The sequence below is a fragment of the Mesoplodon densirostris genome, chromosome 3 (assembly GCF_025265405.1).
Source record: "Mesoplodon densirostris isolate mMesDen1 chromosome 3, mMesDen1 primary haplotype, whole genome shotgun sequence".
NCBI lineage: Eukaryota > Metazoa > Chordata > Mammalia > Artiodactyla > Ziphiidae > Mesoplodon > Mesoplodon densirostris.
In genome coordinates this window covers 164,215,897-164,234,113 of record NC_082663.1, presented here as the reverse complement: position 1 = coordinate 164,234,113, position 18,217 = coordinate 164,215,897, and the positions used below count along the sequence as shown (strand labels likewise).

At 47.6% G+C, this 18,217-nt stretch overlaps 1 protein-coding gene across 1 annotated transcript in view; it reads left to right on the top strand.

Moving 5' to 3' along the window:
• Nucleotides 1-18,217, top strand: part of DOCK2 (dedicator of cytokinesis 2) — a 412,654-nt gene that overhangs the window by 370,153 nt on the left and 24,284 nt on the right. The window contains exons 37-42 of the mRNA XM_060094549.1: nt 3,276-3,366; nt 3,992-4,111; nt 8,247-8,336; nt 9,920-10,024; nt 12,329-12,470; nt 17,153-17,234. Of these exons, the coding sequence (XP_059950532.1) occupies nt 3,276-3,366; nt 3,992-4,111; nt 8,247-8,336; nt 9,920-10,024; nt 12,329-12,470; nt 17,153-17,234 (630 nt within the window). The remainder of the gene's footprint in view (nt 1-3,275; nt 3,367-3,991; nt 4,112-8,246; nt 8,337-9,919; nt 10,025-12,328; nt 12,471-17,152; nt 17,235-18,217) is intronic.

Sequence of the window (18,217 nt, the reverse complement as noted above, 5' to 3'; positions counted from 1 at the left end):
TTAGTTTAGCATTATTCCAGAAATAAGAACTATCATTTGGAAAAAAGATAATTCCATAGGTTGTCCTGAGCTTGGTTAGTATTTATAACATCACTAGACGTGACTTATTGTAGTAGCATGGGGCTTTGGATCCAAAGGGCCTGGGAGGCTTTACCTTTTTTCCTCTGTGACCCTGGGTAAATCACTCAGTGTCTTCGGGCTGAGGTTTCCCCATGTAGAATGTTTCCATTCTGTTCTGAGGATTAAATGAGATGCTACAGGTAAAGTGCCTGGCACATGGTTCTCTCCCCCAACATCTTTTCTTTTCTTCCCATTTTAGAAACACAGATGGGGAATCCCAGATTTCCATACGTTTTGGAGTTGTGAATCCTATAGTAATCTAGGAAGCTTCCACATTTGCCTAAACCAGACGTTGTAAACAGAATATAGTATGAAAATCTGTCCTATTTGGCAGGCACAGTATTTAGAAACATTTTTAATTGGTTGCCAAATTTTAAAATTCTAGAGATGTTACATAAAAATCAACATTTCCCTCTTCTGAAAAACTCAGAAGGTATGGTAACACTGGGCCCTCATCCTGTCCTGACGACCACTGCCTAGGCTAGGTGGTAGTGGCCCCTTTAGACGGGGGCAGGAGTGCTCTGGTCATGACATCGTTTCCATTCGCCATTGAACTTCATCCCATCCACCTCACTCAGGCTGCCCTCCTGGCATCTGTTTGCATTCAGATCCCTAGTCGGGCCCATCAGGGTGTCTTCCATTGGGCTCTGTAGTTGAGCACCAAACCCTTGAGTTGACAAAGGATAGGAGGGGGTGCCTTGGCCAATTAAGGATTTGAAAGCAGCAGGGAAGCTCTCCCTCTGACTACTCTCTTCAAGTTTTTTGGACCCAGTCATCAGGAATCTAAGAGACCAAGGCCAGGCAGGTGGAGATAAGACAGGATTTGACCATGTACGCAGGGGGTTTTAAAGGTTGACCGCAGGCTCAACACTTCTTACACACATACCACGTGGAGTTTTCCTGAAAGCTCTATTGATCAGCAGAAAGTTAAGGCAGCAAGAGTGACTGTAGAGGCAGAAATAGCTGGTTCTAGGGCTTCCCTGGTGGCGCAGTGGTTGAGAGTCCGCCTGCCGATGCAGGGGACGCGGGTTCGTGCCCCGGTCTGGGAAGATCCCACATGCCACGGAGCGGCTGGGCCCGTGAGCCATGGCCGCTGAGCCTGCACGTCCGGAGCCTGTGCTCTGCAACGGGAGAGGCCACAACAGTGAGAGGCCCACGTACTGCATTAAAAAAAAACAAAAACAAAACCTGGTTCTGTTTATTTCTAGCTCTATCTACTCTAGTGTAGGTCTCAGTTTTCTTACCTATAAAAAAATTGTTGGGAGGATGAATTGATATAATATATAAAGCACCCATTAGTAGAATGAATAAATGAATGAAGAATCTCTCTGGGATGCTCCCCCACTCATCCTCTTACCTTGGGATCCCAGCCCAACTGTCACACTAGGGGAACCTTTCTAGAAGCCCTACCTGGATGAGTCCTGCTCTCATAGTACCATAGACCCCTCCTTCACAGCATTGATCATAGCTGTATTTTTGCAATTACTTGATTGATGCCTGTCCCTTTTCCTAAATTATAAATCCCAAACCCTGAGAATGGCATCTGCTTTTGCCACCATTTATCTGCAATGCCTGGTACAGCCTGTGTGCCTAGTACAACTTTGCTGATTGAATAAATAAATGAGCAAAAGGTCACTAGCTCATTAGATATCAGAAACCACTAATTGAACTTTCTTCCCCTTAAAATCTTTGGCAGTCCCTACCCTGAGTTCAGGCAGCCTCCATTTGGCCCTCTGGCCATGTTTTATGAGCCAGGGACATTAAGCTCTAGCTCCTTCTTGGGTGACATTCTAAGCAGAAAGCTTTCTTATAAAAGGAATCTAAGCCTGAGCATTGAGACTTGCTTTGAGTACAGATGCGTGAGAAGCCCTTTGTTCCCCGTAGTTAGATAGCCAAGGCAGCATATTGGCATGGTTACAGACAGCGCCTTTCCTCTTGGAGGAAGGACCAAGGGCATCACATCACAGCCTCTTCCCTTCACCACATTACTAAGAGCTGGGTTTAAATAAACGCTCCCGATGACATGCAAGTCACCAAAGCAGTGGGGTTTTTTTTTGGCTCTGGATTCTGTTTCCAGAAGTGGCAGGAGGGAATGTTTTGTAGAAGAACGTGGTTCACAAGGATAATAGATAATAGCTGTCACTGCTCAGCACTAGCTACGGGCTAATCACTTTCGGTGCATACTCACATTTATTAGCAGCAGTGCAGGCTGTACTGTCATTGACAGAGCCTTTTATACATGATCTGCTTGTCCCTTTATAGGCCCAGCAACTCTATAGGTAGGTTCTGTGAGCACTGCCATTTTACAGATGAGCAAACTAAGGCACAGAGAAGTGAATTCACTGCCCCTTAATACTTACTATGTATCAGGTAATTGACCTAAGCTCCTTTCCTCTGTTCTTGTCCTGTTCTTAACACCTTTCAACTGTAGACTCATTCTACGATTCAGCACTGGATTGTCACATTGGAAAAGTGTGGGAGATGGGAATGTGATTACAGTTGAATAGTAGGTTCTCTCTGCTGACAGCTCCAGGCCTCCACATGAATATCCAGTCTCTAGCCCCTGGTCCACTTCCTTTTCTTATCAGAAAATTCAGTTCCTTTACATCTAGAGAGCACTGAAGAGAGGGTAGGAGTTGCCCTTTACAGTGCTGTGGCTTGTCTATGCCCTTGGAGTCGTACAATGATTAGAGCATAGGCTCTGAAGGCAGTTAAACTGGGATCACGTTCCAGTTCTTCATTAGCACGTGACCTCTGACAAGCTATTCATTTCTCCTTCCCTGATTTCCCTTACTTGTTGTATTGCACGGGGTAGAGTCTTCAGTATCAAGTTGAATACTGGCTGGAATGTTACCTAACTTCTCCAGGCCAGAATTTTCTTATCTGTAAATGAGAATTCTCAATGGACCTATTTTACAGGATTGTCAGACAGATTAAATAATCTGAGGCATTTAAAATACTTAGCATGGTTCCCGTCGTACACTAAATGCCCCACGAGTGCTAGGTGCTATCATCGTCACCCATGCGAGTCTGGATAGAGGAAATGGAGGACTCCCTTGTGACTCCAAGAGGTACCCAGTTGTTCTTTCTGGCCTGGCCCTACCACCTGCCTGCTTATTATTGCACCTGGTGATTTAGCATATTTCCCCAAACAGGTACCTGTACAAACTCCGCGACCTTCACCTGGACTGTGACAATTACACAGAGGCTGCCTATACACTCCTTCTCCACACCTGGCTTCTCAAGGTACTGCCTTTCCAGTAAAGGGGATTCATGCTGGGATCCCCATGGAGCTCTCACAGCAAGTTGAAGAGTTAAAAAGAAAAAGAGTTAGCCAAATAAATTTTGTTTTGTTCTGTGTCCCCAGACTCTTAACCTGGCAGGTTACTTTTCTGCACTGCTTTGTCTGGTCACATAAGGTTTCTAGTGACCTTCACGTTCAGCAGCAACAACAACACCCGAGATACGTCTTGCAGTTTTACATAACATTCCAACTGTTTTATATAACATCCAAACATCAACTGTAAATCATTAGCATGCCCTGTGAGCTGTTTTTCTTCTCTTGAAAGTGCTGCTGGAGCAGGACAAAGTCTGAAAGATTTCCTTTGGCTTTTGAAGTGCTGAGACCATGTCTTGCAGGGTTTCAGAGAAAAATCCTACAAGCCATACACATGAGCCAATGGAGAGTCAAATAAGTGTAACTCCACAGAAATGAGGAGGCGCTTCCCGTGGAAACTGCAGACCAGCATCTCTCTGATGGACACTCAGGGCGACAAGGAGGCCGGCAGGGGTGTTTTCAGGGCTTCCTCCCACTCCTCAGCAGTAGGGGAGACACCTGCCCCAGGTGACTGTGTGTGTCCTCTCTCCGCAGTGGTCAGATGAACAGTGTGCGTCGCAGGTCATGCAGACAGGCCAGCAGCACTCCCAGACCCACCGACAGCTGAAGGAGACGCTCTATGAGATCATCATAGGCTACTTTGACAAAGGAAAGGTAATTGGTCCCTGCCCTTCCTCTCTCCGTGGAAACCCTAGCTACCAGAAAGGACCATTCTCTCCCATATTTTACACCCAATCCATCTGCAGGTCTGGTCAGCTCTCCCGCCCGACCCTAAGTCTGATCACTTCTCTCCATCTCCATTCCTTCCACCTCCATTCAAGGCACCAACACTGCTCACCTGGACACTCAGTGAATCCTAAGCAATCTCCCTGCATCCTCTGTTCCCCCCAACAGATCATCCTGCATATGGGAAACGGTGATCATAAAACATGCATTGGATCACGCCATTGTCCTGCTTACAGTCATCTCAAATGGCTCTCCCAGTCCACATAGAACAAATTACACAATCCCTCCCATGACCCAGGAGGCCCCACACGAGCTGTCCCCTGACTACTTCTCTCATTTCATCTCTGCCAGGCTCCCTTTTGCTCACATGCTCTATGCCAAGCTCTTTTCCACCTCAGGGCCTTTGCACTTGCTTTTCACAGCTTAGAACATTTCTCCTCCATGTCTTACCATGGCCAGCTCCCTCTCACAGCTCAGGGTTTTGCCCAAGCAAAGGATGTCATGTCCTGAAGGAGGCCTTCCCAGACCACCTGAGACACAGCAGCACTCCTGCCTCATATTGACTTATCTTCAAAGTATTTATCACTATCAGACATGACCTTGATCATTTTGTTTTTACTTGCTCATGTCTGGCTCCCCACTTTAGAAGGCCATGAGCACAGAGACTTGCCTTGTCCACTGCTCAGTGCCCCGTAGCTAGCACAGAGCCTTACATATGGGGCCCAGTAGATATATATTGAATAACTTAATTAACTGAATGTATGAATGACATCATGGTACCATCATTGATCTCTAAACAGCAAGAACAGGGTGTTTTGTTAGGTTAGGTCTGGAGGTTGGCCAGACCTGCTACTGCCCATTGTCCAGTCTCCAGCAGACCTTCAGGAAACACCAACCCAAATGCTGTAGGAAACGTAGCATGGTGGTTAAGCACTCAGGCTCTGGGTTTCAAGCCTCGTTCCTCTACCACCCACGATCTCCTTGTCCTTTCAGAGATTCCAACTCCCCATCCATAATAGTGGGACATTAACAGTAGTACTTCCTAGTTGCATCGTGAAACTTAGGTGAGAAAATGCATGTAGAGCACCTAACAGAGGACCTGGTACGTAGTAGCAGCTCGTTAAAGTTTAATTGTCATCATTATTACCTACTCTGCCCTCGAGGCCCCAGTTGACTGGCCGCTTCCTCTGTCAAGTTTTTCTTGAGTCCTCCAGCTTCCGTACACCTCTGCCCCTCCTCTGAAGGGCAAGGCCTCTTACAGTTCATCAAGACACAATTTAATCCTTAATTTTGGCCTGATCTGTCACTGCAGTTCATTGCATCTGTCTAAGTCTGATCTTCCCCCCTTCCCTGGAAAGATAAAATGAGGTAATGTCTGTGGAAGGGCTTATAAATTCCCAGGAGTTGAGCAGTTGGAGAACACTGTCTTTATAATTTACAATTATAAGCCTCTTGAGGGCAGAGGCTCTGCCATCCCTGGAACCTCCTGTCCTGCTGACTTGATGTCAGAGCTTACTCTTGGTTTATGAGCTGACTAAGTCGGTCACAGTGTGAAAGCCCCAAAAGGACATGTCAAGCCTTGTCCTCTGCCAGCTATCCAGTTCAACCCACTCTGCGCTGAGCAGAGAGGAAAAAGGCATAATCCCCAGTGTCAAGGGGCTTATTATCTAGTGGGCAAAGCAGACATACCGATTATCATCTTTTTTTTGCACACAACCCTTTGGTGTTGTGCAATAACGGGGGAAGGAGGCGGGAACAGGGTGGTATTAAAGTACTTTGGGAGCAGAGAGGAGGGGGCGGATGGGTATAGCTCACCCTGAAAGCCACTGCTGTCTTAGCTTCTAGAATGAAGCCCAAACTCTTTAGCATCCCTTTAACTTCCTTTCCGCATATCTCCCCTCATGGAGACTCACTGATCTAGACACACACAATGACTTTCTACTCCATAAGTCCATCTGTCATTACCTGGTGGACTCCTCTATATCCCTCAAAACCCAACTAGTACATCCGTTTATGTGTGTTCTTTACCCACTTCTATTTCATGAAAGCAGAGACTGTGTCTTGGCCATTTTTACCACTGTTCCGTCAGTGTATACCATGCCCAGAAGCCAGCAGATGCTCAGTAACTAATGTATGAGACTCAAGGATCAGGGACTGTCAGAGGTCTTAGTGACCACATGGACAGACCTGAAGGAAATTCCAGGTATCTGACTCCCTGCCTGTCCCCCTCCTTGGTCCCTTAGTGATCTCTTAACACTTGGGGAGAGTATTTCTGGCATATTATGGTGGGAAGTTGGCAAAGACCTCCACTTGAGCTAAACAGTCCCCTGGCCTGGCCTGGGGGTTTTAAAGAAAGCCCCAGGGACTTTCCTGGTGGCACAGTGGTTGAGAATCCGCCTGCCAGTGCGGGGTACACGGGAGGATCCCACATGCGGTGGAGCAGCTAAGCCCGTGTGCCACAACTACCGAGCCTGCGCTCTAGAGCCCTTGAGCCACGACTGCTGAGCCCACGCACCACAACTACTGAAGCCCACATGCCTAGAGCCTGTGCTCCACAGCAAGAGAAGCCACCGCAGTGAGAAGCCCGCGCACTGCAACAAACAGTAGCCCCCTCTCACCGCAATTAGGGAAAACCCACGCGCAGCAACAAAGACACAACGCAGCCAAAAATAAAATTAAAAAAAAAAGCCTCAGCCCAGCCTGGTCTGTGGACTTGATTCCTCTTGGCACATAAAGCATTTTTATGCTGCTCACTAAGCTGTCCATGGGTTTACAGCCATGGCTCCTCCACCCAACACTTGCCTTTATTTATTTTTATGCTTGGATGCAGAGAGAGCACTTTTGTGACAAAGCACACACTGTGTTTTGGCAACCTCGCCTCTCTCCTCCCCCACCTACCCCAGCTTTTCCATTAAGGTGCATCTTCCATTTTAAACCAAATGTGAAATGTAATGGGTGTCCCTTAAGATTGCCAGATCTCCAGCCCACCCAGCACCTCCCTCTGCCTCTCTGCAGAGGTTGCTGACCCCTTTGATCAAGGATGGAATGATAATCTATTGGTTTCAGTCAAAACGGAGCAGATGAAAAGGATCCCCTCTGTCCAGAGTTTGTTTTTCAGAATTTTTTTTTAAGATGGAAAAGACCTATTTAAAAAAAGTTTTCATCACTCTTTTTCATGCTGCCCCCTGCACACTCACCCTAAATAACACCGTTAAGAAGTGATGGGTATAAAGTTTCATTTACGCAAGATGAATAAATTCTAGACATCTTCTGTACAACATTGGGCCTATAGTTAACAATTCTGTACTGTGCATTTAAAAATCTGTTAAGTGGGTAGATCTCAGGTTGTGTCCTCACCACAATTTTCTTAAAAAGTGAGAGAAAGAGAGGGAGGGAGGGAGGAAGGGAGGGAGGGAAGAAAGTTGGCCAAAGGAAAAAAGAAAGTGACGGACTGGCAGAGTGGAAAGATCCTAAGAGCAAACATCAGGAGAACTGGATCTGGCCTCAACTCTGTCCCCGGAAACTCGCTGCCCTCTTACTTCTTTGTGAACCATTTCTCTTTGGGAAATGGGGTTACCACCTCTCTGCCCCACCTGCACACAGGGAGCTGAGGCAGTCAAATGTTCATTTACTGAACACTTCTAAGGGAGGGAATTAAGCACAAGGTCGAGGGTCACACTCAGGTGTGCATCCTGGCCCTGCTTTTGGTTGGGCATTTGACCTGGGGCAGATGCTCTGCTGATCTGAACCTCCATTTCTCACCTGGGAAATGCAGATGCTACTAGTCACCTCTCAGGGTGGTTGTGAAGATCCCGAGAGCATGTAAATAAGTACTCAGCCTCGTCTGTGGGTGTTCCATTATTTATCACGAAACTAGGGTGAGAGGCAGAGGGTAGGTCTGCTTCCTGGGAAACGCTCAGCTCCCTGGGTGTGGGACTGGGTCCGGGCCGGAGTAAGGCCCGTGGCTCAGTCCCAGGAGAGAGCTGCCCTGGTCCCTTCCTTAGCAAGGGCTCTGCAAGCCTGGAGGTCCCCCTAACCGTTGTCTCCACGACCTTCCTCGTAGATGTGGGAAGAGGCCATCAGTCTGTGCAAGGAGCTGGCGGAACAGTATGAGATGGAAATCTTTGACTATGAGCTGCTGAGCCAGAACCTGGTAAGCTGTCCCCAGGGGGAGCTGACTGCCCTGGAGGCTGGGTGCTCAGGGCCTCGGCTCAGCAGAGAGGCTGGGGAGAGGGGGAGGCGGGGCGGGAAGCCACATGGGGTTAGGACACCAGGAAAGGAATGGAAGTAGGGCCTGAGCTGAGCCAGGCTGTGCTGAGCTTCTCCCTCCCAGTTAGGAATATTTCCAAAGGGAGGTCTTCTGGGAAAACTCATCAGTTTCTCAGATGGAGCGTTAAGTACCTGCTTGGCGCTGGGGCTGCTGCTGTTGCCCACCCAGTAAACACTGTGCTACATTTGCAGGAAAATTCCCACAAATCGATAGGCCAATTAAATAAAAACGCAAATGCGTGCTTTCTGATTAACAGGTAAATCACATTAAAATGCTCCCCATCTGGCCATCCCCATTAGCTCCTCGAAGCTTGTGATTTGATGGTGCCAGTGGAAAGTGGGAGGAAGCCAGCCTATCCTGCTTATGCTGCAGAGGCCAGGGCTTGGGGGTGGGAGTGACCCATGCAGGGAAAATGCAGAACTTTTTGGCTGCATCTCCCACTCTCTTCCCACTGGCCTGAGAGCCAGGACCCCAGGGCCCCATCTGAGGCCATTTTGAGATGCCAGTCCAGCTGTTTGTAGGGAACAGTAAAACGAGAGTCAGAATGTTGGAAGAAGATTGATAGCTTTTTCTGGTGGGGGGATGGGCAAGGATTATAGTGTTCTAAGGTATGATGCAAACACACACACTACTTGCACCAAGAAACACTTATATCTACCTGAGTCTGTCCACATAGTTGTTTGTGGGTGTGGAGGCACGCACGCCTTCTAAACGTGTGCAGTGCACAGGCACACACAGAGCACACATCCATGCACACACACGTACCCAGTATACATTCATGCACACGCTGATGGGCATGCACATCCATGCACCAAGCCCACATCGCACAGGCTTCATGTCCAGGGCCTCACACATTTATCTTCCATGTTGTGTCCAGTTTAAGATGCACCATTCTATTTTACATGCCCCATCATGATTTCTCTCCAGTTAATAGCAATTGGGAGATGCCATTAGGTGTAAAGTAAAACACAAACTATTTTCAAAGACGTTAAAATATGAAAAATACACACCTCTTGGAATTGATGAAATATGTTAGGTGTGCATACACAGGAAGACATCTATATCCGGAAACACTTATCCATCCATAGGCCGTCACAAACACACTTCCGGTGAGAGTGGAGTGACGATGCTGCTGGGGGCTCTGAACAGCTGGCTGGATTCAGTTCCGTACTTCCTGGCTGCGCTGTGAGATACCATTTCTTTATCTGCAAAACAGAGATACCATTCCATGGGATTGTCATGAGGGCAATGCAAGTAAATGTGCTGGTGCAGGTAGAGTGATTAACAGGGTATCTGGTTACAGCTTTTACTGTTATGATTACAGACAGTTCCATGACTCTGCAAACGTGTGCACTCAGCACATTGGTTCTGGTGGAATGATCCCATCTTAACTGTGGCCTCTTGGAGTTGAATATGCCTTTAATACACATCTGTGTTGTCACAAGCTATGAGTTTTCTTCTTTCAGGTCCAGCAGGCAAAATTCTACGAAAACATCATGAAAATCCTCAGACCCAAGCCAGACTACTTTGCTGTGGGATACTACGGCCAGGGTTTCCCCTCCTTTCTCCGGGTAAGTCTGTGGGTGATGCAGACACAGGCCAGGGACCCGCGGCCTTGGCATCCCGGCTCTCCCTCTGTGCTTTGAGGCTCTGCTTGTGCTCAGAACCTGTGCCCTTCTCTGTCTGAACGCTGTCCCCACCTTCACACACTCCCCAATCCCCCTCCATCATCAGCGCCTCAGCCACCCACCCCCCGTGTTTCTCTACATACACAGCAACCAGAGCTGCCTTGTGAGGTAGTGAGCACCCCGTACTGGGAATGAGGTGCTCAGAGAGGCTGGGGGAGCTCTGCTACCCAGCAGGCCCTGCAGAGCACTGGTTCTCAGACCTTTTGGTCTCAGGGCCATTTTCTCTCTGAAAAATGGTCAAGGCCCCTGAAGAACTTCCGTATTTGTAGACTTTATCTGTCTACATTGACGATACTCAAAATTAAAGCTAAGAAGATTTTTAAATGCAGTTGTCCCTTGGCATCCACCAGGAATTGGTTTCAGGACCCTCTGCAGGTACCAAAATCCAGTACTCAAGTCCCTTGTATAAAATAGTGTAGTATTTGCATATAACCTCCTAAGTGCTTTAAATCACCTCTAGACTACTTACAATACTAAATACAATGTAAATGCTATGTAAATAGTTGCTGGAGTGCAGCAAGTTCAAGTTTTGCCTTTTGGAACTTTCTGGACTTTTTTTTCAAATATTTTTGATACACGGTTGAATCCATGGATTAAGAACCTGAAGACACGGAGGATAAACTGTATCAATTTATTTAAAAATAAGAAGAATAAACCCATCGTATGTTAACATAAATTAGATCTTTATGAAAATGGTTATATTTTCCAATAAAAAATTAGTGCAAAGAGTGAGATTGTTTCATATTTTTGCAAATCTCTTAAATATCTAGATTAAGAGAAGGCAGCTTAGATTCTTATATCTGCTTCTGCATTCAATCTGTTGTGATACCACACATCATGCAGCCTTAAATGTATACTCATGAGAGAATGAGAGTGAAAAAGGAAAATGGCTGTTATGATGAAAAGAGTTTTAATCTTGTGAGGCCCTGACGGGGTCTCGGGGACCCTTAGGGATCCCTGGAGCACAGTGTCTGAACTGCTGTTTTCCTGGATTATTGATTCATCATGGAGAGAGTTGCGTTAGGTCAGCTGAAGGCTTCCCTTCTGGTCTTTGAGTCTGTGGTTCAATCCTGAGGTCTGGGAGATACAAAAGAAACCTGACCTCACCTGACTGAGTCTCATCAAGGAGATAAACCACTCACCATTACCAATCGGTGTGGCAGTCAGGGTGGCCCTCCGGAGAGAGCTGCAGAGGGGGGAGCTAGTGAAGTTTTCCTGTGTGGAATAGAGATGACTTCCCACACCTGATCCTGCATCACACACCCCTGGGGAACTTGTTAAAAGTTCATGTTCCTGGGTCCCACTCCCACAGACTCCATTTCAGCAGGTCTGGAGTGAGGCCCGAGAATCTGAACTTCTAGAAGGCTCCTAGGCTTTTGTGATGAGGGGCCAGGTTTGGAAACACTGATATATAAAGGTCAGTGGCAGACATGGGTTTGGACAGAAGAATTTAGGGGCCATTGGAGGCAGCAGAGTGGCACAGATATGGTCTAAAACAGGGTTTCTCGCCTTCAGCTCTCTGGACATTTTAGACCAGCTAACTCTCAGCTGTGAGGGCCTGTCCTGTGCATTGAAGGATGTTTAGCAGCATCGTGGGCCTCTACCCACTGGGTTCCAGTAGTGGCCCTCTCTGGAGCTGTGACAACCAAAAACTGTTTCCAGGCATTGCCAGCATCCCTTAGGAGGCAAAGTCACCCCCTGTTTGAAAACTACCAGTCTAAAAGAAGCTAACATGGTCAAGGAACAATAAAGAGTGTGTTTCCATGGATCCAAGTGATGAAGGACCTGAATGCTGGTCCCTTCCAGCCCACAGGTCCAGCCCACATGGTCCATTAAAGGCAGGAGGGAAACTTGATGGTCATGTAAATGGGAGAGTGGGTGTGACACAGTGAAAGCTGACTGAGGAATTACTCTGGAAGCTGCACATAAGATTGTTTGAAGAAAAAGTTCTCAGCATGCATGATCTCCTCTCCCTTTAGAACCCATCTTTTTAAAGAAGTGGTGCGTCTAGCTAGAAGGTCAGTGACTTGAGCTCTTCCTTTCTTTCCCTTGGGGAGAAACAGAGAGTGGAGAGATCTATAGAAGGTCACCACCGCCCTGTGCTCATGACAAGCCTCCCAGCTTTGCTTGAACCATCTCCTCCAAGCCTGGGCCCTGGGATCTCTGATGGGTGTCCTTTCTCTGCAGAACAAAGTGTTCATCTACCGAGGGAAGGAGTATGAGCGAAGAGAAGATTTCCAGATGCAGCTGATGAGCCAGTTCCCCAACGCAGAGAAGATGAACACAACCTCTGCCCCCGGGGATGATGTGAAGAATGCCCCAGGCCAGTGTATCCTTAAAGAATGCCCCAGCCAAGGGCCAGGCATGGGCAGCAGCCCTGCCGGGACTTCAGTCCACAGAGCCCCGTCTTAAAGCTCAGAACTGCTGCCAGAATCATTGCAGTGGTGCCAATATTAGTGTCCAGTGTGGGATCCAAAAAGAACCCATCTCAGGACTCTAAATGTTGCATTCATTGATAAATTCACTCACTTACTCATTCCTTCATTCTTGTGATGAGTACTACCAGCCCTGACTCCGCCAAGCCTTGTGCAAGGCATTGGAGACTACACTCACAAAGCGGTTCTACCTCCAGGGAGCTTTCAGTCTAGCAAGTAAAAGACGTTCAACAGCTAATTGCATTGTTAAATATGCATTTAGAAAAATGTGATCAATGCTAAAAGCTTGCCGTGACTGGGAGGGCAGGGAACGCTTCCTTGAGGAAGGCGATGTTGAAGGTGAGTAATGAGCCAGAGGTTAGTGGGAGGTGGGAAGAATGTCCCAGACAGAGGGAAGAACCATCATCCACAAAAGCAAAGGTTCCAAGAACTGAAATGGTGCCCCATTGCCCTTATAATAAAATCAAAACTGACCAAGGCCTGCAAGGCTGTCTGTCCATCATCTGACCCCTTCCTGTGTCTCCCATGTCATCGCCCCCGACTCTTCCTTCCCTTTCTCTCTGGCCACACAGATCTTGTCTCTGTTCCTTAAACACACCCAGCTTGTTCCCGCCTCTGGGCCTGTGCATTTTCTCTTCCCTCTGCTTGGAATGCCTTTCCCCCAGCTCCTTTGTCACCCATCAGATCCTAACTCAGTGTCACCTTCCACAAGAGGCCCTCCCTGGTCACTTTATCAGAAGGCTTCTGGACTCTGTTATCTCAAACCCTGTTTGTTTGCTTTAGAGAATTGATCTCAATCTGTCGTTATCTGTTGTGCTTTCAAAGATAGAACTAGAACAGAAGCTCTGGGAGGGCAGAGACCTGCGCTGCCTTGCTCACTGCAGTAATCCCCAAAGCCAACTCTCAGAAAATACTTGCTGGTTAACAGAAAGAGAAAGAAAACAAGAGAGAAGGAAAAAGAAAGAGGAGATAGATAGAGAAAGGAAGGAGGGAGGGAGGCACCGAGGGAGCCAGCTCTCTGGAGCACACAGAAGGCCAAGGTGACAGGAGACGGTGCTAGTGAGGTTGGGTAGAGCCTGCTGGAAATGGGCTCCATTGCAGCAAAGCATAATGTTCCTAAGGCGGGTCTGACGCTGGGCTGGGTCAGGGCTCGGGGTCACAGAGGGTACAGACCCAAGGATAAGGCAAACAGCTGAGCGATGGGGGAGGGGGTACGTTAACCTAGCCTGGCTCCTGTGTTGCACCCTGTAGCACAAATTAAGTTACATCCTTTAAAACGGGGCTGACAGATCGCATGGCCGGTCTGCTAAGACTGCGGAACCTTAATCCAAATATTCTCCCCTCGGGTGATAAATATGCATCTGTAACCTTTTCCTTGTGCTCTCCTGCCTTTCAGGCCTGCTCTACTATGGTTGTTTGCAGGAGGAAATGCAACCGGTGGTGGGCCTGGCTGGTTACAAATGGGAGTTTGGTTATAGGCGAGACATGGGATTAGTACTAAGGCCCTTCTAAGTGGATATCCTGGTGTTGAATAACCCTGTGACCTTTTAACTCGTGGTGGGAGGGGAGAGCCCGTGTGACTGGGCCACGTCATTATACACAGACTTGATGCACTCCAGGAACCAGGTAGAAAAGGGAAAGCGGGAGGGCTGACATCTGCTAAATACCCTCTTCATGCCACACATGAGACTGAGTGTCCTGTAACTAATTTTTCTAATCCCCATACCACCCTCTTAGGTGGGTATTGATTTTCCCTATTTCATAGAGAAGGAGCATACAGAGCAGAGAGGTAAGGTGGTTTGCCTAGGGTTACCAAGCTAGTTAATGACGGAGTTGAGATTTGAACCCCAAGATCTGTCTCAAAGTCTGCATTCTTTCTGTAATGCCCTTGTTTTGTTTAAGATGAATGAACAGAATGTTCTTTATCAACCATTGTAACATGATAGCGTACCAGGCATTTTCATGCCTTGTTTCATCTTTATCCTCATAGTAATCTTGTGAGTTGGGTAGTATTACTCTGCATTTTGCAAATAAGAAAACTGAGGCTCAAGAAAATGTAAGCAGCTTACACCAGGTCCCAGGAATTGATGGAACTAGGATTTGAACTCGGGTCGGATTTTTGCCAAAATCTAAGCTCTTAAGGCTCTGTTCTCTTGCCTTTACGTGTTGCAAAGTTGACAAGCAGTTTGAAAAGGGGACAGATCTCAGTCTTCTCACTTAGGTATCCAAGTAGTGGAAGACATTTGAAAGCAAAGGTCTCTTTGCTTTGGGTGTCTCCTGTCCCCCGCCCTCTCCTCTGCCTAGACCTTGGGGCTACAGTTCCATGTATAGATTCAACATGGTTCCATGCATACATTCAACACATGGTGAGAGAGTCAAGCCATGCATCCTGCGGGATGTGATCGGAGGGCTCTGATGTCACTGGCTTCTCCAGGACAGGTTTGGATTCTTCTCTTGGGCCAAGTCCAATTGCTAAGATCAGTAGACATGGTTTAGAACCTACTTTAAAACAGGGGTTGGCAGACTTCTCTGTAAAGGACCAGATAGGACATATTTTAGTCTCTGTGGGCCATATGTCTCTGGCACAATTACTCAACTCTGCTGTGGTGGGAGAGCAGCCGTAGGTAGTACATAAATGGACGGGTATGACTGTGCCCCGATAAAACTATATTTATGAACACCAACATTTGAATTTAATATATTTTCACACGTCACATAATACTCTTTTTTTCAAATATTTTAAAATATAAAAAGTATTCTTAGCTGTGAGCCATACAAGAACAGGCAGTGAGCAGGATTTGACCCGAGGGCCATAGTTTGCCAGTCCTGCTCTAGACTTAATCCAGGGTGATTTCCCTCCCAGAGAAGGCTGTTTGCTATTTGACTTGAGAAGGAAGGTAGTTTTCCTGATTATGGAAATCCTTCCAGTGAGGTTTATTCATTTGTGTTAAGTATTGCTTGCTCTTGCCCTCTCCTCTCTGTGTGTGTGTGTGTGTGTGTGTGTCTGTCTGTCTGTGTCTCTCTGTCTCTCTCTGAGGCACTCTCATTTAATGTAGGAATACTCTTAAAAGATAAAACAGTTAAAGCCCCAAGACATTAGTATGAAGTGAACTTATTGGGGGAGGGGAATTAAATTTAACTTGGAATTATATTTTGGCCATTTCTTATGTGTGAAAGAGCCCTAGCCTCTGCATCAGAAAGCTCACAGTCTGGTGGGGAAGCAACAGAAGGGAGAAGAGAGGGAGCTGGAGAGATAAGAGTCCTAAGTACAGATACGTTGCTTTGGAGGGTCAGGAAGGAAAAGGACACCTGGATGAGGATAGATTGAATGTTCATGGAGCTATGGGGAAATAGTCCAAACAAAGGGAACAGTATAGTCTGTTGGATACTCAGAGATAACGGTGGGAAATGAGTTGGAATCATATTAGAATATCTGAAGACTCCATATTCAAATATTGGCATTTTTGAATTCCAACAAGAGGAGTCTGTGTTTCCTTAGTTGGTAGAAGTGTCAGGCTCAGGGGAAGAGTGTTTGGAGTTATGGTGGTCATCAGGTAGAAGAGAGGGATGAGAGCACTTGGATACCTGAAGAAGAGACATGGGTAAAGAAGCCATGGAAGGTAGGGAAAGGGAAGTAAGGTCCAGGGATGGGACCAGTGACTACTGACCTTGTTTATTTGGCTTGCCATATTATTGATTTACAATGAATAAAGGTCTAGAATAGGCATGACAAAGATCTGGCACACATGGTGCCTCTTCTGTATCCTGTGCCCATGGCAGGCATCACTAATCGATCATGGAACTCTTTCCCACTGAGCCTGGACATGGCCTTACATTCCTGCCCCAGACAGTTACTCTCAAACTTTCAGATTTGGAGTACAAAATGAATGTATTTGCCTTCTCTATAAATCAGTGCTTCTCAAACTGGAGCATGCATATGAATCACCTGAGTATCTTATAAAATACAGACTCTGATTCAGTGGGTCTGAGGTGGGACCTGAGATTCACCAGTTCTAACAAGCTCTCAAGTGATGGTGATGCTGCTGGTCAGAGGGCTGCACTGAATAGAAGTCTAGAATCAAAGAACCCTGAGCTCAGGGTTAAAAGACCCCAATACAGGCCCTTGCTCTGTGCTCACAAGCTGTGTGACCTTCAACAGGTTGTCCAGCTTCTTTAACCTTGATGTCCTTGTCTCTGGAAAGTATGATTTACGTTAACGACGCTGCTCAGCAAAACCGGAGAGATGAAAGGAGACCGTGGGGAGATGAGCGCTGCAGTTGATGGACAGCTATAAATGCATGAGGCCTTATTCTTGCTAATGATAGTAATATAGCAATGATAATGAGAATTAAGGACTACTAACCAACTTAGCAGAGGCTGAGCCCTGGCATGGGTTGCAAGTGACGGGTAGCTCTGATAAGGACCACGGTGACTGCTAACTGGTCACTAGGACCTAGTTGGCAGCCAGCACCCTGAGGTTGGTCACTCACTAAAAACTTGGGCCCAGAAGGACTGTCCTGGGAGGTCTCACCTGGGACCTGCAGTCGTTGTGAGCTCTTAACTGCAGGAATCACAGACATCCAGTGTTTCACTGTCCAGCCCGTCTTGGATGAACACCCAAGGTTCAAGAATAAGCCGGTGCCTGACCAGATTATGAAGTAAGCCCCACAGCTCAGGGGAGGGAGAGTTGGGGAGGAGCATCCCATGGGGCTGCCAAGCCGAGCTGGTGGCAGGACAGGCCGTGGTGTCTTCTAGTTCCTTCCCTATCTTAGCCAGCCTGTCCTCCCTTTTTCTCTTGGGAGAAGCATCGCCTCTCCCATGACCCCTCTGGGCTCTGCCCCTGAAAAGGCTGACACCAGAGATGGCCGGGGGGAGCGACTCGCCTTGTGGCAGAGCGAGTCCTCAGGAAGCAGCGCTGGGCTTCGCTGAAGTGGACGTGGAGAGCCGGTTGATCAGGTTGATCCCAGAGTGGCTCCAGAAATCCACAGCCAGAGAGCATGGGCAGACAGGCGACAGGCAGGCGGGAGACAGAGGGGCGGTGCTCAGGCCGAGCACTTTCTCCAGAGGGACGTCTTTTAGGCGTTTGTTAAGGTCGTGCATTGACAATGGTTGTGTTCAGGTTACGATGTAAAAAGGGGACATTAGAGGAATTCCCTGGCTGTCCAGTGGTTAGGACTCAGCGCTTTCACTGCTGAGGGCCCGGGTTTAATCCCTGGTTGGGGAACCCACAAGTTGTGAGGCACAACCAAAAATCCCACAAGTTGTGAGGCACAGCCAAAAAATAAAATAAAATAAAATAAAATAGGGGACATTAGAGGAAGCAGCATGAAGGCAGGTGTGATCTGTTTAATACCAGATCGCAAGGTCAGGGATGAGGCAACAAAGCAGAGCATCTGTGGGATCTGCGGGGCACCACGCTGCCCCCTCCAAGCTGTCTGGCTCACCCCACTCAGGCCCAGGCACCCAGTTTAGCGCCTTGAGTGGCTTAGGAAAAGGCCTCTCCTCTGGGAAGACCCGTTGGAAGCAGGAGCTCCTTTGTGAGAGGAAAGGCCTGTTCCTGCGGGGAGAAGCAGCCTCACGCCAGTGCAGGCGGCTGAGCAGATACTCAGGCTCAGCTTGGAGCTCAGCCTCCCGTCACCTC